The 25,122-nt window shown below is 37.4% G+C and overlaps 1 protein-coding gene across 1 annotated transcript in view; it reads left to right on the top strand.

Annotated features, from left to right (window-relative positions):
• trpc4 (transient receptor potential cation channel, subfamily C, member 4) overlaps positions 1–25,122 on the top strand; it is a 43,467-nt gene that overhangs the window by 4,521 nt on the left and 13,824 nt on the right. Inside the window, exons 2-6 of the mRNA XM_015380298.1 lie at positions 533–762; positions 2,837–3,055; positions 16,479–16,619; positions 16,898–17,074; positions 17,603–17,803. Coding sequence (XP_015235784.1) covers positions 604–762; positions 2,837–3,055; positions 16,479–16,619; positions 16,898–17,074; positions 17,603–17,803 — 897 coding nt within the window. The 5' untranslated portion in view covers positions 533–603. The remainder of the gene's footprint in view (positions 1–532; positions 763–2,836; positions 3,056–16,478; positions 16,620–16,897; positions 17,075–17,602; positions 17,804–25,122) is intronic.

Below are 25,122 nucleotides of genomic sequence, written 5' to 3'. Positions count from 1 at the left end.
TTATGCTACATTTTTACAATGTCCAGAACAACATTCATCCTTTGACCTGTTTTACAATCTGTTTTGTTTATGAAATGTGAAATCATCCAAACATTGTTGGTTGGATGGTTACTAATGGTTAAACATTAGTAAGTAGGATTTTTTAAAGAACATTTAATGTTTTACCTCCCTATGTCTAATATATTTTGTCAAACAGTGCTCAGAGGATTTTAAGTTCAGTTTATGCCAATTTTGAAAAATCATATGTTATTTACAGTGTTTATATCTACAATTTCCCCATTGTGGGACAGTAAAGGGATTTTCTATTCTATTCAATATTAAATATCTTATATTTTACTTCATCTTTGAATCTGGATTGTTAATTTGAGATGTATGATGAAAAGTATAAAAGGAAAAAAATATTTTATGTATGAGTCACAGCTTAACTCTCAATTACTCTCATTTTCTGATTAGGTCCTAAATCCAACTAACCTTTAGTGTGTTTGTGCCTCTTTTCATTCTTTTCCTAACGCATTCTCTCTGTATTTTCTAGTGTGAAGTCCCTCAGACTGTCAGCAGCTGTAGCAGTGTTAGCAGGTTGCCTGTAAGCTGAAGCCTAGGGAGATGTCACAGCTGTATTACCGGAGGACTGACAGCTCTTCATATCGGGACCGCATCCCGTTGCGAATTGTGCGGGCAGAGTCGGAGCTGTCGCCTTTAGAAAAAACCTACCTAGGAGCTGTGGAGAAGGGGGACTACGCCAGTGTCAAACAAGCCCTGGAGGTTAGTCAGGGCTTTATTTTTTTGTATTTTTATATATATATATATATATATATAGCTCTTTTATTTTAATTAGTTGCCAAATAAAAATTTATAAAACTTTCTATTTGTTTTAATAATAAATAGTTCTAGATATATTACAAATTTGTGTCAACATTTATAACGGCCAATGATAACATATGCCGTTAGCAACCAGTTGTGATGGATACAACAACTTGGCAAAGGTTTGTAGGTCCATGTTGATTTTGTAAAAACAGGAACTGAGGGAAGGCCCATGCTATTTTCGCTTTGTATGTAATACAAAGGGTTTTTTGCATATTTGCAACAATGAGCATTGATGGGCTATTTGTTGCTCCTACAGAAAATATTGACTTGTAAGCGATTAACTAGCAATATAGTCAACAAATATCTTGAAGCACAATTCAACAAGAACTTGTGAAAAGGTGTTGATACTTAAAATGCTTCAATCAAAGCCCTGAAAGCTAAAATTAAAGCCCTTTAGATATCCTTGTAGTCTAGATTTTGGCCTTGCTTAAACCAGTCAGCATCACACTCTAACATTAAAGTTTCCGACTTGGTAAATCTACAGTTATTGTGGTTGTATATTCTACTGAAGGAGGGATGCTCTAGTGTCTGTTTGATTTGTGAGACACCTACACACAAGCAGTAAAGCGACAGCAAAACAATTATCATCAACATATATATGTTTACAGATTTATTATTTTTCTCCTGAGAGGAAATTAAATTGTGACTGCAGTAAAACAGAGAGAATACGATGCACCTATTAAAAGAAAACTTACAAAAGAATGAAAGAGAACCTAAAAATACATTATGGTGCCAATTCACAATATTTGAAACATAAACTTAGAGGTTTAACTAACAGATATTGCAGAATGTGGAACAGAGATAGAATGAAGCATAAATATGTAAAGTGGTCCCTATGTCTTCAAGCAGCCTGACCCAGTGTCAGAAAGAGAATTTAAAGTTCATGAGTGATGGAAGATTAGCTAAATAAATTCACCTTTGATGCAAATTCACCAAGAAAATGTCAAATCAGTAGACGAATACTTTCAAAAACTTTTGCTGAAAAAAAATCCCCGCTACTTCATCAGGATAGGAGAGTAATGACGATAGATTATCCTAAAATTTCGAACTCCCAGAAGAGGGAGCCAACATGATGCTCAATGTCACACTTCCACCTTCTACTTCAAACGGATCAAATAACAAGCTCAACACCGGCCTACATGGATCAATGAAAATACAACTTGGTGTGGGTTTTTATTGCATGGTCTTTGATTAAAAACTCAAAAAAATCAATATTGCAAAATCTAAGCCCTTTAGAATAAAATTGATGATTAAAAAATAACATTTAAAGAACTGCACAATATGCAACATAATATAAAGATATATTTAGAGTCAATCTTTTATCTCAGCTCATAAGCATCTTGGTTGTTCTCCCACTAGATATTTTAATAGCTACATCGAAGAAGTGCATTTAATCTCAGGCATAGAGTTTTGTGATCCAACAACTGTTAATTGACAAAATAAACTGTGAAATACATGGTAGGATGTATTGAAGCGGGACTCTGCAGTGAGCTACATTACCAGTCCTGTGTCCCCATAAGACAGGCAGTTTTAGAAGGGTGGTGATCTAAACCATTTTTCAGTCACACCATGTTCCATTTGCAACCACATTTGCCCCTACTAGAGCACATTTAATGGACATACATATTCTTTCACTCCACTTGACAGAATAATTTAAGGGTGTTATTTGTCTTTTATTCTCTATACTATAGTTTAGAAGGTGAAAGAAAGGCGAAACATTGACTTTATTAAGTTCTCTTGAAATGTGTGATTGCACTTTCTCATAGCCAGTAACATTTTAAAGTTCTTTAATAACCCCTGCTTTGAAAAAATATTCCTTTCACAGACCATTAAGTGAATTTTTCTTTTTTGCCAACAAAAAAAAGGATAATCCTTAACTGTTTTGGGTGCTCAACACAATCTTTGGTTGTGAACAGCCCACTTAGAAGAAAAATGTATTTCCTTATCTTGGTTTTTCTTTTTTTCTTTTTAGGAGGCAGAGATCTACTTCAAGATCAACATCAACTGTATTGACCCCCTCGGCCGCACGGCTCTGCTCATTGCCATTGAGAATGAGAATCTGGAAATTATTGAGCTCTTGCTGAGTTTCAATGTCTACGTTGGCGATGCCCTGCTTCACGCTATCCGCAAGGAAGTGGTGGGAGCTGTGGAGCTGCTGCTAAATCATAAGAAACCTAGTGGTGGTATGCAGGTAAGAAAGAAGAGCATGTAGAAAATATTGCTTTTTAAATAGAACTGAGCTTTTTATAAACTTATTTCAGTTTAACAGATAATGTATTTCTGGCAGAACAGAAAAAAAAACTTTGCTATTTTAAGCGCTTTGTTTTGTTGTTGTTTTGTTATTATTGACATCAATAGAAATAGTTCATACCAATAAAGCATTAAGTTTGGAAATACGTTAATGGTCAAACAGTTAGGGGTGCCACCCCCTTCCCATCTTTTAACACCAAAAGCAAGGGGAATTGACTGAGGAATCTATCCTGGATAGCAATGTTGTTTTTTTTCCTAGCTGTGTTGAGTCCTAATCCTAACAAACTGTTGTCCTGGGCGATGAGTTTGGTCATCTTTCCATTTTAATACTTATTTGGGCTTAACGATAGATACTGGCCAATCGTCAGGATGTAAATCCTGCAGAACACTGTTCATGCTGTTATCTGAGTGGACCGATACAGTATCTGTGTGTATATACTATATTTAAATGGGTTCTTGGAGAATTAAAATCTGTCAGGCTGGACAGAAACACAGAATCTTTTTTATTTATGGGTTAATGTGTTGATTGTGTACTGGCAGCTCTTATTATAACATCCCTATTTTTAAATCTCAAGTGGTGACCTAATGATTAGGGCATTGCGCTTGGGTCCCAGAGGTTCTGATTTCAAGCCCCACTGCCACAGACTGCCTCTTTGGGTCCCTGAGCAAGACCCTTAATCCCTCAATGGCAGCCCACTGCTCCCCAAGGGGATGGGTTAAATGCAGAGAGTTCATTTCATTGTTTTGTACTTTTAACAGTGTATTATTCTATTATATTCAGGTGATTGATATTAGCAGGCAGAGGTAAATTTGTTACCAGCGATAGCATGTCAGATGCAGAAGGGCTTCAAAATATAGCCAAAGCTTTATTTCACACTGTGATAGATAATCCAGGTCTAGAGATGCAAATGACTGGAGGTAATCCCTGCACACGTTTTTTACTTTCTAGATCTGGATTATCCACCACTGGTTTCACAAAGCAATATAGCTGTTCTATGTTATGTTCACTCGTGGATCATCTGTCAATTTAGATCTTTCAGCTTTAAAATTCCATTTTGGGTTTGTTTTTCCTTTTGTTTTTTTGTACGCCTAAAGAATAAATTGTGCAATGCACCAGCCACATAAGTGACCCCCTTTTTATCACCAGTCAAGATACTTGACTGACCTGCCAAGTAGCTGTTTCATGAAGTAAAGCTCAAACATTTACCTGACTAATGGCTAGATATTTCATGCTCACAGCATGCCATATTCAGTGTATACTTGCTTAGTCAACTGGCAGCTTCCTCAGCATAGTGTAATGCAAAATGTCTATCAATTTTTTTCAGCTGTCATTCAGCACATCTTTTTATTTTTTTTTTATTTAAAAAAAACAGCAGCATACCTTTTTATCTGTCAGAATCAGAAGCACTTTAAGTATCCCATATATTGCAATATTCACATTATAGACATTTGTAACAGCAAATAGCATTTGTCCTGAAGCCTGTGTTTGAGGTTAAAAAATTATTAAATAAAACATTCACCTCGGTCTTACTATTATTATGAGAGTGGTCTTGTGTTGTTCGGTCAGGAACTATTGTCTAGTAAAAGCTATACATATGTCAGTGATGCTTTGCCCACATCCTGGCTTGATCAGTTATTCTATAGCTGTGTTCGGATCCAGCAGCGGCGTCCTCCAAAGGCCAGATTCTTTGGCCAATTACGTCATAGCGCGACGACGTGGTCTCTTCGGATTCGAAGATTACTTCGTATGCAGCCAACAAGTGCAGCCTTCTTCTCACCCTGTTGGAAGGACAAGTCCTGTGTATCCTCTGTAGCCTTGCATCCATGAGTCATTGCAAGTCGAAGCAAGCCAGCTGTTCCGTGCTGGGAGGAAAAAAAGGAAATGGTTAATAACAGCGGTAAAGATTATAAGTGCAGATATTAATCAGTCCTTTCTCCACCTCTTAGAAAATGTATGCTTAAAATACTCTGTGTGAAAAGCGGCCCTTTGAGGCGTCACAAGGATAAATAAGCGGTCCAGAGCAGTCTGTTGCAGATTATTGTTTCAGCTTTGGTCTTCATCTTCTGTATTATTCCTCACTCCTAGCTGCTATCTTTATAAACTGTCGGGAGGATAGGGGCGTGGAAAGCCACACAGCACTGCCATAGGAGGGCTGGATGAGGAGCTTTTTGGAAAAGGCCATCTGACAATTCTGAGAGGAATTTTCCTGCACAATGCTAAAAACATGGTCTGGGAGCCTCATTGGTAGAATTTTTATTTTATTTTCAAATGTAGAATAATTTGGGACCTTTAATGGGCTCTATGCACAACTTCCCTACTTCCTGGACTTAAGCCACTTCTTTGGTTTCCTATCGATTAATCCAGGTGTGCCTGACCCCAGTAACCATGGCCAGACCCACCTGGATTAAACAGTTCATCCAGTAATGGCCTAATAGTTTGCTTTTGTACACAACTTTCAACTATTCAGTGTGCTGTATGGTTGTTTAGTCTATTTCTGTTCCAGGAACAGTCTTCCACACCTACGCTGCGAAAAAATGCCACCTGAAAATAGTCCTAATTGATAAGGATGCTTTAAAATTGTGTCTTTTAAAATTGTGGTTTTCAAGGCTGTACTTTTAAATAAGATGAAATTGTCTCAGAGAGCTGTTCCAAACAAAATTTATTTTTGTTTTACACTTGTGTAAACAAGATGACAAATAAAATCTGGCTAAGTCTAAGATAAACTATGGTTCACCTTGAAGACTTTAGAATTAGGTCAGCTTTTAAACATTTTTTGGGTTGCAATTTGAATGTGTTCAAACCAACTCACAATGTAAATCCAAGAGATATTTAAAACATTATTTCGTAAAATATTATTTTATTTAGTTCCAGAGGAAATGGACCTTTTAGTCTCTTTATCTAGGGTTGGTTTTTGAAGACAATGGAGCTAATGGCTAACACACATAAGGATACTGGCTTTAAAAAAAATGTTTTACAATCAAATGTATTGAACACATCAGGAAACGCGTAAAAACACAAATTTTGAAAGTTTAAATGTTTAGTGTTTTATGTTAGAATTGGGTTGGCCACCATGCAGTCACTGTGAGTTTCTTGTTAGATTGCTTTACTCAACAGTAAACACATGAAATGTCAAGAAGTAATTAAAAATTGAGATTGTTTCTTGGAAAGCTTAGGGGCATCTCCAAAGTTCAGGATGGCTTAGCTTGGATCTCTATCTGGATAGTCTAGCCGGGCTGTTGATGTCCTTTGTTTCTTTCCTGGATCGAAGTCTGGGACCTTTGAGTTACTCCTATAGACATAGAAATAAATGTATCAGACAGTTTGGTTTGCAGGAACCTGGTTCTGAAATATTCTGCAAAGCATTTACCCAGGCAGGATGAAGAGTGTGGCCCTTGCCCGTGTTGTTTCTGCTTCCTGCTGCTCAGAAAACCATTCAGGAGATGCTCTCCATGGTGGCTGCCTCCATGAGCAAAGTGGAGGAAGGTAGCGGTCTCAGAGGCTTTATACAAAGCATAGCAGGGGGTATCAAATGTTCCAGTGATATGTCACTGAGTGTTTTGTAGGTTGGAGCCTTAGGTTGAAGAGAGCAAAGGATTTTTCTGCACCAAATTGAATAACTTGGCTTATGAGAATTCACAACTTTATAATGACAAACTGGTCTTTCAGCCTTAAAGATACTTGATTCTTTACATTTCATTTAAACGCCCCTCAGCTGTTATGTTATTCAAAATAACCAACCTATTACTGTCGGCAGCATCAAAAGCTGACAAAGCCATCTTCATGACAGACTCTGTTTTTCAGTGGAAACAGTCTTACAGATTACAGATTGAGGCATAATGAGTGTATTCACTGAAATAAAAAAGTATGCCTAATTTGCACAAAATTGTAGTGCTCTCCCTTTTTAATCATTAAAGTTTTGACAATTCTGTCCACCTTAAATAATAGCTTCTTGTTGCAAATAAGCGCAGGCAGATAGGAACTTATTGTTATAATCAGAGGAGTTCTTTCAGTACTTTTCTTATTGTCAAAAGAACAGGCTTCACATCCTGTCTTGTCTGATTCTTATTAGCAGTAGGGCACCAAAATGGGTATAAAAAGTAAGTTTTACTTCATCAGTCAACTGATGAGAGATATTACAGTTGCTCTTACTGCTGTAGTACAGCCCATTTTTATAAGATAATGCAGGACTTGGAATGAATAAAAAATGTACCGGTAATGGTTGAATATACATTAGAGAGGAAATTAAAGCACGTACATAATAGTTCATAGTCTTCGCAGAAGTGGATGTAGAAGGAGCTAAATCACACAATCCTGGCCCCTTACCATTAACATCAATCAGCTGACAAATTACTACTTTAACTTAATTCCTTTTTAAGATAATGTTTCTTTGTGTCACATAAGTAAACGATTATTATTAATCACTTTGGGACAGCAGAATCCCCCGAAGAGAGTCTCATTGGTTAGATTAAAAAGTTGTCTAGAAAAATGAATCATGTTTTCTACCAGCATCCCTATTAATGGCCTTCTGAGAGTCATTAATAGGGATATTTGTTTTTTTGTTTTGCTTGAGCTTTGGATATGTATCATTTATTTCTGCCCAATGTCTGAATGATTGGTTTTCAATAATCTCACACATATTCAGTTTTTTCTTGAAGGTTTCTTTTTGTCTTTTACACAGAGGGCTGTGTCAGTTTTAACATTTTAAAGGAAATGTTGTTTTTTCGAGTTTTTACAGCAATACTAGGCTTGTTTTTTTTTTTTTTTTTTTTAATAGGTTGACAGGAAAAGTGGTATGAGAGGGGGGAGAGATATGCTGTGAAGGACCACAGGCCAGATCTGAACCTGGGTCGGCCGCGTCGAGGACTAAGGCCTCCGTACGTGGGTCATGCGGGCTAACCACTGGCCCACCTGCACGCCCGCATTTTGAAGCAAATTTTGCATTGTTTCTCAAACCATCCTTCTTAAGTTTAGGCTTGTGATTTACAAAAAAATGTGTGTGTGTGTCTGTATATGTATTAGTGGCAGTACAAGAGCTGATCTGTAATATTAATGGTGGTCTGCCTGTTTACTCCCTGCTCAAGAAAATCTTCATATCAAGTGCTCTCCTTCTGACAGAGCTACGAGGCTGCTTATTGGGCGTATAGATTAGGCAGGCACATAACCTTTCAGTATATTCCCATTATATCTGTTGTTTAAACAAAAACCAGCCCAAGCAAGGTAACAAGGTAGTGGATTCACATGACATGTTGATAGGCTTAAATGGTAGTTACTCTCTCTTTTGAAAAGTGGTCTACCATCAAAGGATTTTATGGCTGTTATAAATAGTTACAAAAATTGTATTCAGATGGGCTACACATTGTAAATTAAGATCACAGATTTTATAGCCACATCATGTTATGATATTCACACTTTAAACTGCTTCATGTACAGTAGTATGCTGTGAATACATCTAAGCATTTGTTGGTGGTACACTTGAGTCTACTGTGTTTCACAATCACAAGGCACCTTGAGGGTTTATTTCACCTCCTTTTGACAGTTTCCTTTAATACAAAGACTATTACATAACAATCTACTTTCACAGCAGGGAGAAAAAAAAAACTAAAGTAAGCAAAGTCATCCTTTCTTGAATTTCAGCATTCAGTTTTTTTTTTACGCAGTGTAATACAAAACCAAAACTTCTCAGTGTCCTATTTTTTTTCAGTATTATTTAAATGTTTGTGATGTTGTGGGATGACATTTGAATACCAGCAGGGGAGGCTCAAAATAGAGCTCAGTAAAAACAAAAAGTGGAACAGATACTAAGCTCTTGCAGATGCTATTGTTGCATGTTTTAGCATATGCTGATGGTGGCTGCCTCATTCTAGACTGACAGATATTCAATTCACAGAGGATAGGGCTCCGGTTTCATCCCCTTTCCCTGCAATTATCATAACTTCACATCTAGCCTCTCATATGTGCTCCTACTGGTCCGTGATTGGGCACGTGCCAGGGCTGTTTGATGTAGATTATTTGAAGTCCATTCTCCTCCCACATGAAAAATAAAAGCTATGCTACAGTTTATTAGATCATCCTCCTCTGCGAAATGTGAAGACTCTCAGTGATGGCTCCCTGCCACCTGACGGAGTGGCTTCTCTCAGGGTAAACTATACCAGTAATTAGTGTCTACATGATAAAGTGACTGTTGGGGGCAATATAGATGATGAAACATTTCTAAAACAACATATCACTTACAGACAGCAATTCTAATCATTCTACTTATTTCATGAGCAGTTGTGACATAAAATATCCCTGATATGTCTTTCTCTTCTCATAATAGACATAAAATAGATATATTTTTTGCCCAATTTTGTTCATGTAGAATATTTTGTCAAATGTGTTCTCCAATAATAGATGGTAAGGAAATTCCAAAATTTTATAATTTAAAAAGTTTAAAAATAAATTGAAAAATTAATCAAATTGTTTGCCTGTTTTTTAATATCTGAATATCTGAACTTAAACTATAATATTTATATTTTTATTTGGTAAATATAGTAAATAATGATTGACATTTTGCCATTGAACCAAGATGTTGGTTTTTATTATCAGTAAGAAATTAAATTCACCAAAGTCAATGTGAAAGGAGTATGAGTTCTTTAAATTCAGTTTTTTTTTTATTTTTATTTACATTACATTTAAAAGTTGAAATGTGACAGTTATATGAACTGAATAATTAAGTTTTCACAATCCACATTTGTGTTTCATATCATTGCAGTCATCTGTTTTTTTTTTCTGCTGCATTTAAAATAACACTGTGTAGCGTCCAGCCCCTAGTGGCACGGCACCTGTAACTTCCAGATTTTGTCCCTCAGAACGCTTAAAGGCGTGACAGGACTGTCTTGAAAAGAACAGTCACCTTCTGTGAGGCTCTGAAAATTCTCTGCCTTATCCTTGCATGTTCTATGGTAAATTTCTATGATAGGTTTGCCAATTTTAGCACCTGCTGCTGCAGTTCATGCTGGTGTAACAGTTTTCGACTATGACACAAAACACATTGATGCTAGGGGTTAGACTGCTTCCCACAACATCTGTAGAAGGGGATGATTGGGTCTTTTGTTCACTCCTTCCCCCTACAGCTTACTTAGGAAACAGAACCAATAATAAGCCTCTTTTGATGATGCTCAAAGTGGCATTTCTCTACAGGTTGTTAGTGAGGTTTTTCCAGAGGTATTTGATACAGCTAAATCACCTCTGAGAATATAATGTATATAATCAGCAACTCTGGTTTGGCAGAGGTGGTCTCTATAACAAAGTTTATATACATGTAACAATTTCTGTTTTTAACATTTTGGGTAAAATGCCAGCAGACCCCATACATATAAAAAAAACGATACCATTTTCCCCTTAGGTCCAATATTTATTTATAATGTCAGTGTTCTGGGAGCATGAGAAATCAAAATCAAATTCTTCTCTTTGTACAGCATTTTGGCCAATATTATGATTCTGATCATGCTCATGACTTTAAATGTTTAAGACTGTGGCAAAAACCATGAACAACTCTACCGGGGGTTGTTTTAAGTTATTAGCACATCCTGAAATAGTGATCTGTCCAATAATATTCTTTCCAATAATATCAAATTTGTGGCATTGCCAAATCGAAAAAGAATGATGGATATAACCATTTCGATGCTGGAAATCCTCACAGTGTTTTAATGAGAAAGCTGGCTACATACTTTTCTTAGATTTACCTTGGAGCCAGCTGGGTGGTAGCAAAAGCTGTTAATCTGAATAACTTTGCATAGCTTGCTGCAATACCATGCCAACAATGTTTGTCAACAAAAGCTCCCAAGCAACTGACTGTACTGTATAGGCCAATGCATCTTTCTATGTAAATGATAACTTACAGGAATGCATTATACTACTTATGTACATTGAATAGACAAAGCTCTTTCAGCTGTTCAAGAAACTGCAACACCATATGTAACAGTAACATAACCAAAGAAAAAAATAAGCAAAAAAACTTGAACACCTAACATTTACAAATTTGGGAAGCATCAGCTGTGATAGATACAGCAGTTTGGTGCTTAGTGATCTACTAATCAGTAAAACGGTCTTAATCTCCAATCTTTCTTAATCTTTTTTCTTTTAATCTATCCATCAACGGTCATATTATTGTACACAAATGTCAAGGCTCAGAGCAGAGGACCCATTATTCGAGGCAAGACAGACCGATTACACACAAATAATTTATTAAAAAAACGACGGATTGACAGTTGGCCACTAAGGTGTCTAAGGCCGGAACCTCTGCAGGAGGGAAACCCACGTTAGTGGCCACGTTGATCTGGCGGAGTATTGTTATGAATTTGTGAGTCAATTACGAGGTCTTAAAGTTCAGTCCATGACCAGAGCAAGAGGTAGATTCCAGGCGAAACGGCTACCAATGCGACGCAACAAACGCTGCCCAGAGAGTTCCAGAAACTGGTGTCTTGAAGACAGCAGAACTGACAAGGAGAAAAGATCCAAACAGACAAAAGAAGGCAAGACAATTCAGACGGCCATGCCAGAGCAAGTGTCGAAGAGGTTCACAGGAGTCCAGGCCAGAAGATCATAGAGCTGAATAGGGACTTAAGGGAAATCCAGGTCGGGTTCAGGAAGCAGTTCCAGGGTCATCAACAGCCAGAATCCAGCAGGAGTCCCAAGACCGGTCAGGCAAACGGATCAGAACAGAAACGTGCAGGCACAGAGATCCAAATGCGGAATGGGTCGATATCAGGCAATAACAACACAATAAGGTATGCTAAGGAAATGCACAAAGGCTCGAATAACCTGGCACTGATGACTGAAAGCAGGCAGGTTAAACAAATGATACAAATGAATAGTGATGAGAAACTGAGCGGAGCTAGTCAGGTAAATAGAATAAACAATGATGCCAGTCATCAAAGCAAAGATCATGACAACATCTTGATCAGTGCAGGCGCAACTGCCATGCATCATCCACTGCTTGTAGGGCACCAAGTAGAGTGACCAGATGTCTTAATTTGTCAGGGACTGTCCCACATTTGACTTGGTCAGTTTTGGAGTTTTGAATTAGGGATAACCTGTCCTGTCTGAGAGAGCAATAAAGAAAACATCACACAGACCATTGCGTTGTGAAGAGGTGCGTCTTCCGCTGGGTGCATGCCGGATGGCAAGGCTGTCACAAACCACAAAAGTTTTACTGTTCTACTGTGGAAGGTGGTAATGCTAGACTGATATATATAAACAATATATTCTTCTTTCTGTTGGAATTTTTGTTGATGCACTTATAGCGGTCTTTAAAGGGCTCTATAAAGACATTTTGCCAAAACAGTTTTTTAAGCACACTGATTTATTTTTCAACATATTCATCCAAATACGGTTATACAAAAAGTTATAATAAAGACATACAACTTCTATGAAATTAATTTGGATACATAAGAGTAGCGCTCATAAGACTGTGAGCATAATTGTTAGAAGACTGGTAATTTTTTTATTTATTTTACCTTTATTTAACCAGGAAGTCCCTTGAGATTGAAATCTCTTTTTTGAGTGAGACCTGGCCAAGACGGCACACCAGTTAAAATACAAACAGAAATACAGCATAGACAAAATCTCACATAGAGGAAAAGACAGGTCACATAGGGCAGTTATATTTTTTAATTACATGACATTTTAACATGGCTTTAAATAAAAGAATATCTTCAGCCAAAGGCTTCTTCAGATCTGGTTCATGATAGACTACAGCTATTTATGCATATAACAACTATTTAAAAATAATATAAATAGTGTTCAAGTATTTGAGTGCTCTAGGTCATAAGTAAATAATTTAACCATATACATGTATATTTATGACTAATTTTGTAAACCTGTCTGCTCACCTTCTATTTCTATTAAAAAAATATGTCATATTTTTTTTATTTTTTGAAGTTGAAACTGGACTGTATGGTACACCTTGATTAGATCAAACATCAGAATTATGTGTTCACTGAATAAGATCAGTCATGAATGCCAGAGTGTGTTTGGCCAGCTGCCTGAAATAGAGGCTAACTGGTAAATTACTGCAGCTGCTCTGATGAGTCTAATGCTTTCCAACTCTGCTTTACACCCAATAACTCAAACCCCACCCTTAGTTCTGTATAACTTATCCACAAACAAAGCAAGTTTTTAATTAGGAGGTCATAATTAATAATTTATGTGAATTCTGTTAAGCCAAAGGTTGGTTTGGCTTTTGTCGAGCATGTGTGCTTTTATTTCAATATTCCTGGAAGATTATACACCTCAACAGGAATATCTAAACATTTGAAATGACAAAGGTTTTTAAACTTTTGTTTAGTCTAACACTACTCAGTATATAAAAGCCATAGAACTTTAATTAAATGGGAAAGAATAAAGCATAGCTTAACTGAAATTCTTGAACTGTTTTAAAGCTAGTGTTAGCAGAGCTTCCATCACAGCAAATGCAATAAAATTTTAAAAAATTTTTTGTATGCATTTTGGGTCAACCACATTTTTGATTGTACCAAAATATCTCTTTTTATGTCCATATTTAAAATCTACTCTTTTTTTTTTTTTTTTAAATTGGCAGGACAAGAATACTCTGTAGTTATCAGTTAAAGGGGAACGCCGTTTTTTTTTACACTGGGCCCTTGATTTTACGTTATTACATCATGTTCTACTCACCCATATGAGTTTTATGTCATTTGGAGCTGTTCTGAAGATATTCCGTTAGGTTATATCCAAGTAAAGACTTTCTATGAGCAATGACTTGAAGGCACAAACCAAACTGTTCATAATTTATAATTTATGGTACACCAGCATCCATAACATGTAGGTGAATCACTGTCCCCCAGACATCCGCGGTTATATTTTGTGTGTATGACATTATCCACGCTCATATAGGTGAGTAGAACATGATGTAATAACCTAAAATCAAGGGCCCAATGTAAAAAAAAATAAAAAAAATGGCGTTCCCCTTTAACTTCTTGAGTGCTGAATCATTCAGAAGAGAACAATGAAAAAAGTTCAGAACCAACCACAATTGATGGAATGTGGGTACAGTAGTGCACTCCATAAGAAATTTGCACATCTGTTAAGATACATTTTGATACAGGTTGAACAGGTTGGAGATACTGAAGAGCAACAGTTGCCACCATCCTGCAATATAACATCAATATAACATCAGACCATTTTCAGGATGTCTTAAAAAGCAGTTTTTATAAGATGAAAAAAAAATCTAATGCTTTGAAATACAAAATATTTCAAGTTAAAATTGACTATGTTAAACAACTGTAACGTTGGCTTTTTTTCATTTTTATCTATTATATTTGTGCAAAATTCTGTTAGGAAAGGTTTAGAAATCGAAATATTTCCTGCCATAAATTTTTTTTATAAACATATTCTAAATCAAATTATGCTCTCTTGAAACAGGCTTTTGTTGGTCAGACCTTAGATCAATTTTCTCAGCTTTGATCAAGATTTTCATAACAGCAAAGTGAATCTGATATATTTAAGCTGCTCTTTTTAAAATTCCTCTTGGTAATGTCTCCTCATTGGAACTCTAACCTCTTTGTTTCCATCTGTCATGACTCTGCCCCAAGTTAAAGTCCTTACTGATCTCATGAATAACCGCTGAATAACCTCCCTTTCTCTCCAACCAGTAATTCAGATAATAGGCCTTCAATTAAAATAAGTCAAAAGGAGCCAACCCTCTGTGCCCACTTCTTCCCCTGAATGACATGAAAATAGCTAAAATTGCTTAGCTGGAGTGTGTGATAAGAGGGATAAGTTGGACAAGGTTTCCTCTGAGCACATTTCTGTCTGAAATGTGTGAAATGCAGATATTTCACACATTTGGAATACACTCTATTAGAATTGCCAATACAGCGGATTTTTTTATTTATTTAGCCAAATATGCATTTTTAAAGGCTAAGTTTTCTGAAAGTGTAATTACTCCCATAGAGTTCTGTTTTGGTTTTCATATCACACTTTACTTCCTCAGATAGCCATACCAATTAGCTGTTTAAATTGTTGTGGTCCTAAAAAGACAACTATCCTATTGAATTAAAGGTTTATTTTATCAAAGAAATAAGTTGTTGTATCCCCTTTAAGGGATACAACAACTCAGAGCCACATTTTAAGAACTACAGATCTGACTAGGTGTGTTTCCATCAGCTTTTTCTAATGCACATTTTTGAACTATATGAACTATGACAAAAAAAAAAAAATCTAATTTGCAAAACAGGGCTGCACAGTTGCGCAGTGGGTAGCACCTTGCACCTTGCAGCAAGAATGTTTGATTCCTGGTCCTAGGACTTTCTGCATGGAGTTTTCATGTTCTCCCTGTAAATGCATGGGTTTTCTCCAGGTACTTTGGCTTCTTCCCACAGTCCAAAAACATTACTGTTAGGTCAACTGGCTTCTATAAATTCTCCTTAGGTGTAAGTGTGTGTGTGAATGGTTGTTTGTCCTGTTTGTCTCTGTGTTTTGCTCTGCGATAGGCTGGCGACCTTTCCAGGGTGTACCTTGCCTCTAGTTTATTGACACCTTGAGATAGCTACCAGCACCCCTCGCGACCCCAGCTGGGATAAAACATGATAGAAAATGGATGGATGAAATAATTTGCAAAAAGGTTTTTTCACTTGCTTTTGGTGAGTTTTGGCTTTTGCGAAGAAGGTTTAAAGTGCAAAATGGAACACCCGGATGTTCTTATTATGCATATAAACTTGCCTAGAGGCTACATGACGATGACTGACTAACTAACGGTTTAAAGTAAACAGACTTGCTTAATAGCAACACATTCATTAAAGCTTTCCTCCATTAACAATATTTGCTCAATGCCTCTATTTCCTGTTCATCAGAGCCATGTGTGACAATATAATGTGGACTGCCATGTATGACAAAATTAGGCTTTGCTCTAAAAAAAATAAAAACATTTTGACCGGGGAAAATAAGGGAAAATGGGCTAACTCTGCACCGCCACTCTGGCAGATAGTGCTGTGGAGCCGACACACTGGAAGACGTGGACTGACTCAAACCCCAAACAACATGAATACCAAAATTACTAAATGATCAATAATCATCTGTTATCAGATTAGATGATCTGAATCATCTAAATAAAACTTTTGTCACAGCACAGTAAAGGGGAAAAATCCCCTAGAGCAAAGAGAGTTTATTTTACGTGGATTTTTCCCCCACACACTGTCAATGTAAGACCATTGAAACTAACAATCAATTGAATACTAATGAAATAATAAGAAAATGATCTGAGGTGAATGAACTGGCTTCACAGCCCAAGGTTTCATATCCTGCTTGAAAAATTTCAGTTGACGTGTGTGAACCTGAAGGATTTCTTATCCCTCTCCCCTAATAGGTCCCCCCTATCTTATTGGACAAGCAGTTTTCTGACTTCACCCCTGACATCACTCCCATCATCCTTGCTGCTCACACCAATAACTATGAAATTATCAAGCTTCTGGTGCAGAAAGGTGTGTCTATGCCACAGCCACATGAGGTGAGGGAAACAAGTATTTTTAGTCATGCATGTGATTGTATATTTTATTTTGTGTGAATTGATGTTTTTACTTTCATTAGGAAATAACTTATTGTAGAATTTGCATATGAACTAAAAGGCTAGTAACACACTGTGGTGTCTAAATGTTACATCCATACATTACAGTGCTTAGCAGATTTAATAAATTCAGCACTTGCTTTGCTACACAGGAACATGATCCATGACTAAACATAGGGAAGCTTCATTAAAATTTGTCCATGCTTTGTTTGATCTTGCAGGTGCGCTGCAACTGCGTGGAGTGTGTGTCTAGTTCAGACGTGGACAGCCTACGGCACTCTCGGTCTCGCCTCAACATCTACAAAGCACTGTCGAGTCCCTCTCTAATTGCGCTCTCCAGCGAAGATCCCTTTCTCACTGCATTCAGGCTCAGCTGGGAGCTGCAGGAGCTCAGCAAGGTGAGGAAAAGAGATACACAGCTGTTTGCTGAGCCGAGCCACATGTTGCTAAAATTAGACTTTAAAGACCTGAAATATTGGCAGCATGCTCGTTAATTACCATGTGTCCTTTCCCAGTTGTCTTGTATCATTTGCTTTTGATTTTTTAAATTTGTTTTTGGGTGGGTGGGGGGGAGTACTGTGATCATTTTAGTGGGGTAATTACCGAAAATGAGAACTAATCATAACTTTTTTTGTTGTTGTGACAAGATTTTGAAAAAGTGCTCATCATCTGTCAGAGTTTGTATATTTTAATAATTTAAGTGACATATTCTTGCTGATTGTAATTAGGAAAAACTCTGAGGTTTTAGAAGGGGAGCTCAAGCAGTTTAATTTGTTAAGAGGAAGGAACGCCTAATTAATGTATTCACATATTTAGATCTTGAACAGAAGTTATGATGGGTAACTTTTCCCAGTGACAAAATTTTACATCAATATATAATTGTGATGAAAGATATTTTCTGTGTGTTCTGTACCTGTCCTTTTCAGGTAGAGAATGAGTTCAAATCCGAGTATGAGGAGCTATCTCAGCAGTGTAAACAGTTTGCTAAAGACCTCCTGGACCAAACGAGGAGCTCCAGAGAGCTGGAAATGGTTCTTAACTACCGGGACAATGCCAACTTACTGGAAGAGGAGGGTAACAATGACCTTGCAAGACTCAAACTAGCAATCAAGTACCATCAAAAGGAGGTATGTTAAGAATTAAAAAGTGAATTATTAGAAATAAGGCTTTTAATTTAGATTGGGCAAGGATTTATATTTAAAAGCACAAATTCTTACAAGCTTCAGGGAACAGAACATGGAACAGACATTGCTTGTTTAGCTGTGTTTTTATATATCAAATAAATACATAGTACACTGCTGCTGCCCTTTTATTCACCTAAGATTACATAAAAAACTACAACTGCTTTAGCCTTTTATATAGAGCAATAAGACACCATATCCTTTGTTCTCTATGTCTGCCTCATCATCTTTAATGTCACCATAGATGCCTAAGGCTACATACTCTTTGTACTGCTCCACTGAAATAATAGTTTCTACTGCATCAAGCGAAGGTCTTCTCACAGGTGCTGATGTCCTACATAATAATGTTACATCAGCATGAAGTTTAACAGACAAGGCTTTCAGATTATTTTATTTGTTTTTCATAATGTTATCTTCTCTTTATGGCACAGACACGGAAATGTACAATCATGTGAAAAAATTATGACATAGTGCTGCTGTCATGGGTTGTGATGTCGAAAGACCACAATGGCAAAAGACATTGGTGGGCAAATGCTTGATGGATATATATTTTAATGAGGAGTGAGAGGCATGAGGAAAATTCAAGAATCTGGGAGATGATAACATGTGTTATCAAGTGGAAGCAAGGGACTAGAAAACACTGACTCATAGTTAACAGGGATAAACAGAACTCCTGCAGAACAAGAGGATACAGTTAGCTGAAACACAAACAGGTGTAGCTGTGTATCACCCCATCTTCAAGGGACGGATACCAATTCAATTCAGTTTATTTATAGAGCACCAATTCACAACACATGTCATCTCAAGGCACTTTACAGTTCACCAGATCCTGAAGTCAAATTGGTTCAAAGTTTCCTATTTAAGGAAAACCAGTTGATTTCATTGACTCCAGACATCCTCAATGAACACATGAACAAAACTAAGAATAAAAACTCACCAACAGAAAACTCAGAGGGAGCCTTGCTAACAGGGATTGAAAAAAAAAAAGTGTTCAGGAACCTTGCTGGCCAGTTATGTAAGAATCTTGAAAGGTGACAGAAATGAAGCCCTGGCTATTCTTTGGTAAACATTTTGCCAGGAAATTTCCCCTTGATCATTTTAAAATGGTATTTATACATCTCCAGAAAAACAACTTTTATCTGACTATATCAGGTTATTAACATTCTGGAGCTAGGATATTTATTTAATGAAGTTAACAGAACCAGATTGGTCGACTCGTACACACCAACTCTAACTGGATTACTTCTGTCTGAGTGACATGGCATCTACACCCAGCTAACTGTAAAACAGAGGACAATCTGAAGTTCTACATATCTGTGCCAAGAATAGAGAACTATCATGTAGCTGGCTGGGGTCTTTTTAAATAGAAGATACAGCAATATCTTAAAAAAAATAGCATTTGCATAGCTGGTGAAATTAGCGTTACATAAGAAAAAAACACAATATTTTATTTACTTGAATTTACTTGGTAAGTGTGCACTGGATACAAGAGTATAGTCTGGCAGAAGTCAGGTTGATACCGTGCTGAATTCAAATTGAGCTACACATATCTTATCTGGAAAGTCTCCTGTAAAAAGTGTGTGCAAAAGGTTGGGACATTGGGACAATTCTTCGAGCTGAAGGGGTACCTGCCTCCCATGTCATGTATCAGCTAGATTTGTTTCACAGCCAGTGGAGTTAACTGATAAATCAAACTCTTACCTGAACAGGTGGATCACACAAACAACTGCCTATCCACAAAGGGAAAAATCATGTCATTTTGAAAAAGAAATAGAGAGTATTCCAGCTTAAACCAGCGCAGCCATATTTGTTTTGCTTCACCCTTCTGCCTCTGTTTGACATATTAATGTCATACACATCACTGCATTGTCAAACACTCAGAACTTTGGACCCAGAATTCAAGCAGACAGGGGAAATCCAAAAACTAGAGTCATTGCAGAAGCAGGTTTCCAGGCCAGAAGATCAGAGAGGTGAAGATGTACCAAAGAGAGAATCAATGCCGACGTCAAGAGATAGGTCCAAGGTCAGTAAGCAGGAAGAATCCAGGAATCAATCCAAAACATATCAGGCCAACAGAGCAAAACGGGCAAATCAAAGCTCTGAAGTCCAATAGCAGAAAACTTGTCAGGATCAGGGAGTCAGAGTATCACATAAATGCTAGAGTTACTCTCACACATAGCTCGAACAATCTGGCACTGATAGCTGGAAAACAGGGAGCATAAATAGGACCTGGGAACAGGTGGATCTGATGTGCGGTAATGAGCAATGCGGCAAAGTTAGACAGGTGAATGAGATGACATGTTTTATGAATCAGTTTCTGTCCAATTTGCTTGTTTTATTGCTTTCAACCAGAGCTGTCTAGGGTCAAAGCTACCATAGTTCTGTTTTTGTTTTTGGCAGTGGTAGCAGGTATGGGATTAAACTTGTAATTGTCTGTACTCTGTGGATTCTGGTGACCGAGAACAACACTATCTGCCAATTTAAGCTCCTTGTGTAGCTGACTCAGTGCTGGTTTGTATCCATCCCTCCAGTTGTCTTTTTTTTGCTCCCTTCTATAGGGTTCGGAATTGATAAGATTTTCATGATTCTGATTCCCTTATCGAATCTGTGAAACAATTTGATTCCTTATCAATTCTCTTATCGATCCTCTTATCGATCCTCTTATCTATTTTCTTATCAATTCTGTGAAACAACGAGTTTGGTAAGTGCACTGTGACACTCGTCTACCTTCGCTTGGGACATTCTATTTCTGCCTGCCTTGGTGAAAACAGAAGACAGTGATCGGAAGCTGCCAGCCTCTGAGCCAGCAAGGTTACCCATCTCATTGCAGTCATCTAAATCTAATGGAGAAGGCATCTGTTTAATGGAAAGGTATTACTGTACAATTTTGGGAAATAAACTTATCTCCCCCTGATTTGAATAAAAGAGTGTCACCTTTCTCTTGCTCCCTGTACTGCGGAGAAACTTCGTAGCATTTTTAATAACCCCAAAAGAGAGGTAGGAATTTGGTTTATTTCCAAAAATGGCATATAAATGGCATATGATTTACTAGGAACCACATTGAACACAGCCAGTGATATAAAACTAGCTACTTACCACAAGAGTTGCCTTCCATACTAGTCGTAACTTTAGGTGCTGTTCAAAAGGCATCAAAAGCAAGGCATTCGTTAAAATGTATGCCATGTTGTGTGCGCAGGTGTTTCTTTATGTTGGATGTATTTCCTCCCACAGATGTAATTGCCACTTAACATCAAACTTTCGATCAGTTTATCTGATGGGAAGCCATTCTTTTTGTATTGCTTTTCTAGACTTACGCCTGGTCACGTCGTACTTGCTTCCTGAATGCCGTGGGCGTACTTGCGTAAAAAACGTAATGTAAGTCGTACTGCTCAGCGCTAGGCTCTATTCCTGCCCGGAACTGTTAAGAGAACCGTTAAACAAAAACTAAACGGGGCCAGGTAATTGGAACGCATGGAACCGGTTTTTGATTCCCATCCTTACCCATCAAACACTCCGATGTAACACTTACTTGGACAGAAAATGAGTCTGTAGATCAGGGAGGTTTGTCTGTATGTTTGGGACTTGAAACAGACCCACAGAAAAGCTCAACTAGAGACCAAAGAGGGAGCTCATCAACAGGAATAAGGAGTGTCCACCTGGATGCCCTTGCTAAATGATCTTAGGAACTAGGGTACAGGTGTAAGTGGGAGCTTGGGATTGAAGTTATATTCAACAGCAAGAGTCAGGCTCTGGTGCCTTCAAGATCTAGGGGCAAAAGAAGCTGCTGTCAAGCTACATGGGGGAGTTCTAGTACATGGAGGTTGCCGGGAGCATGTTTAGGAAAAATTAACTCAATATTCTCTTCAGTCATTAAATCAGCTAGACTCTTCAGTGAAAGTCCACACTGAAGCTGTGAGGCAGGCTGGGGGGGGGGCTCCTAGTGCAAGAGTTTGCTGAACCTCACAGAAGAGGTTGAAGTTGTCAGACTCAGAGGTTTCCTGTGTGGAACACTATTTAGTTTAACGTGGCCTTCCCCACGGATCACTTTGCAAAGGTGGAAAAACCACCTTGAGCCCCAGAACAGCTATGCCTTATTATCTGTCCTGCAAATGTTTGAAGACATGGTGGTTACTTTAACACATGTTCCTTGGTTATTTCTTGGGTCTAGTCTTACCATCATTCTTGATCCCCAGTCGGCCTCGGCAGATGGCCTCTCACACTGATCCTGGTTTTGCTGGAGGTTTCTTCCTCTTAAAAGGGAGTTTTTCCTCTCCACTGTCAGCACGGACATGCTTAGTTTTAGGGATCATCTTTTAGTCAATGAGTCGATGCAATCAACTGGCTTAGATAGAAAACTTTGAATAAATTTGACTGTGTGATCTGGTGAATTGTAAAGTGCCTTGAGATGACATGTTTTGTGAATTGGCGCTGTATAAATAAACTGAATTGAATTGAATTGAATGGTTTGTGGTGTCGAATGACCAAAGTGTCAAAAACACTTTGGCAGGTTTTGCATAAATGCAATACAGCTTTCCAGGAAAATTACCACCTACAAAAAAAGGCATCATAATTTGGGTGTGCTATGCTGAACCAGGCTTTAACATCTTCAATATCATAGAGACCACCATTAATTCTACTGATTGTCAAAAAAAAGGAGGTAAAAAGAAGAAAAATAGTCAAATTAAATGATGCTTCACCAGTTATGATCATTCAGGTCAGGCATTGAACTTAAATAAATAAATTAAAGAATATTGAAACTATTTCCTTTTTCAAATGACTGTAAGTAATACCTTAGTATTTGTTTACTTGGACAATCATAGGTATTAAACTATTCAATATTAAAGCCCACTGACCTCTGCTGCTATGAGTGCTTGTATTTCCATTACTTTTCCTGGTGAGTGAACAATTATTATGCAAATAAGGTAAATCTGGCAAAGTATTTTATCAAATGTGTTTTATAATTTATACATTCTGTGTAAACCTACTGCATGGCAAATTATATAATGATGCCTTTAAAAGATGTTGTCTTCAACAGTCAATTACAGGGTAAAGCTAAGCTGTTTATGCTCTTGCTATCAAACTTTTGGTACTTTATTCTTCAGATGTTAATTGCTTGAAAAGTGAAAAAATAATGTTTGCATGGTACCTCCCTATTAATGCAGACGTTATGATTATTTTTGGAACATTCAAGGATGGATATGAGAAAGAATTCTTAATGCACTTAAAAAGATAGGGGAACGCTAAAGGCAGTAAAAGCTGACAGATGGATGCATAAATGTTCCGGAGCATATAAAGGTGAAGCTGAAATGATGAAGAGGCATACTCGCTCCTACCAGAGGCAATTTGAATTTCATTTTGCTTCTCTCTGCTAGTTGCTCAGTCTGGCTTTCTGACTAATTTTGTTTTAATTTACGACTGTTTCCTCCAAGTTGTATTACCTCATTACCTAAACACAAACGCACACCTCAGGATGAATGCAGTGGGTGACAAAAATAATTAATTGGTTGGTGTATAGGTGACCATGATAGACATTCCCTCTAATCCTCATGAATCTTTTAACAAACACCTCTGTCTAACGTATTAAACAAGTTGTAAGTTGAGATATTTTTCCGGGTTGCTTTAATACTTTTATATCTCGTTGCATCTTGTAGCTCCTTTCTTCAGATGCATATTAATTAAGCTGAAAGTGTGCCAGTAGACCCTTCTATAGGAATTTTTTGTGTTGTCCTTCAGCTTTAGCAGGATTCTGATGAAGGAGACTGTGTCCTATTGTAGGAAACAATCCATCCAGCTGCCCTTTTTGAATGATAAATGGTACACAAAGATGATTCGCTAGGAGACAATACACAGTGAGGTAATTCTGTAAGAAATGCATATGTGTCGTGGTTAATGATAATTTATCACCATTGTTTATAATCTCCAGGCTTCTAATATTTGGTAAAACATTGTCACAATAGTGAAACAAATTGGAGTACCATTTACTGAGAATAAGCTAAGTAACTTTTCTTCATAGAAATTCTTTGTAAATGTTTTATTTGATGTTTGTTTTCCTTAGAAAACCTTTATGTCAGTCAATCAATTTATGGCAAAAAAGCCAAGAGAAATAAAAGCAGGCACACACAAGGAGAATCTAGAAAAGCCAATTAACATAACAGTTTGTAGTGCTGTTACCGGGCAGCAAGAAGATTCTGGGATCGATTCCTGGCCTGGGGTCTTTCTGCATGGAGTTTGCATGTTCTAGTAATGCGACTTCCTCCCACAGTCCAAAAACATGACCTTCTAAGTTAATTGGCTTCTCTAAATTGTCCTTAGGTGTGAGTATGTGTGTGCATAGTTGTATGTCTTCATGTGTGTCTGTGTTGCCATGCGACAGACTGGCGACCTGTCCAGAGCATACCCTGCCTCTTGGCCACAGACTGCAGAGATGGGCACCAGCCCCACCATGACCATATATGGATTGATGATTGTTTGTTGTATCATTACCTGTAAAAATTGTCTTTACTAAATGGGAGTGAAAAATAAATAGAGAACACAAATAAATATGATGCCAACTAAATATCTCTATGAGGATATGGTCCTAAATACCTGTGGTAATTTTCAAATTAATCTTATGCCAACATAAATACCAATGTACATACTTTAAGATGAACCATTGCATTAGTCTTCATTAGTGTTTACATCGCAATTCACCTAACTCACTCATAAATTGCAATCTTTACTCAATGGTCTCACTTTTTTTTACTTAGTTTTTTTTTTTTTCCTCATGATGCTGACAGCAGATTCTAGGCATATATCTAATTAGTTACAGCCTTTAATAAAGTAACATCTGCTTCGGTTAAAGTTCCTATATCTTGTTTTTTTGAGCGTCCAAATACAATATAAGTATGGATGAAATCCTTTTTTTTTTTATCAAATAAAAATTGTTTTCTTCTAAATCAAAAGAAAGACACTTCATTATAACGCAACACCACCTCTCCTTGTCTGAGTGCCTCCATTTTATGACATCACCCCTGCAGCCTAGTATCATTCCACTTTTTCCCTCTTCTTTAGGAGGGGTGGACAAAATGAGCGAGTTCTCACAAATTATAGATGTCTTTTTGGGACTCACTCACAACCGGGAAAAAAAATGCAATAAACAGCCGTGGTCAACGTCAGATTAGGTGCTAAAAGAGTCACTTGGTCTGAGTAGAAATGATGGCGTTCTGCTCAGGATTCAGAACAAAGAGATCAGAGGTCCATAGAAGTCCTGAAGGGAAATCCAGAAC

This window comes from Cyprinodon variegatus, unplaced genomic scaffold (genome assembly GCF_000732505.1).
Source record: "Cyprinodon variegatus isolate N-32 unplaced genomic scaffold, C_variegatus-1.0 Scaffold211, whole genome shotgun sequence".
In the NCBI taxonomy this organism is placed as follows: Eukaryota; Metazoa; Chordata; class Actinopteri; order Cyprinodontiformes; family Cyprinodontidae; genus Cyprinodon; species Cyprinodon variegatus.
The sequence above is the reverse complement of the archived record's forward strand: the minus strand, read 5'-3'. Positions and strand labels throughout refer to the sequence as shown.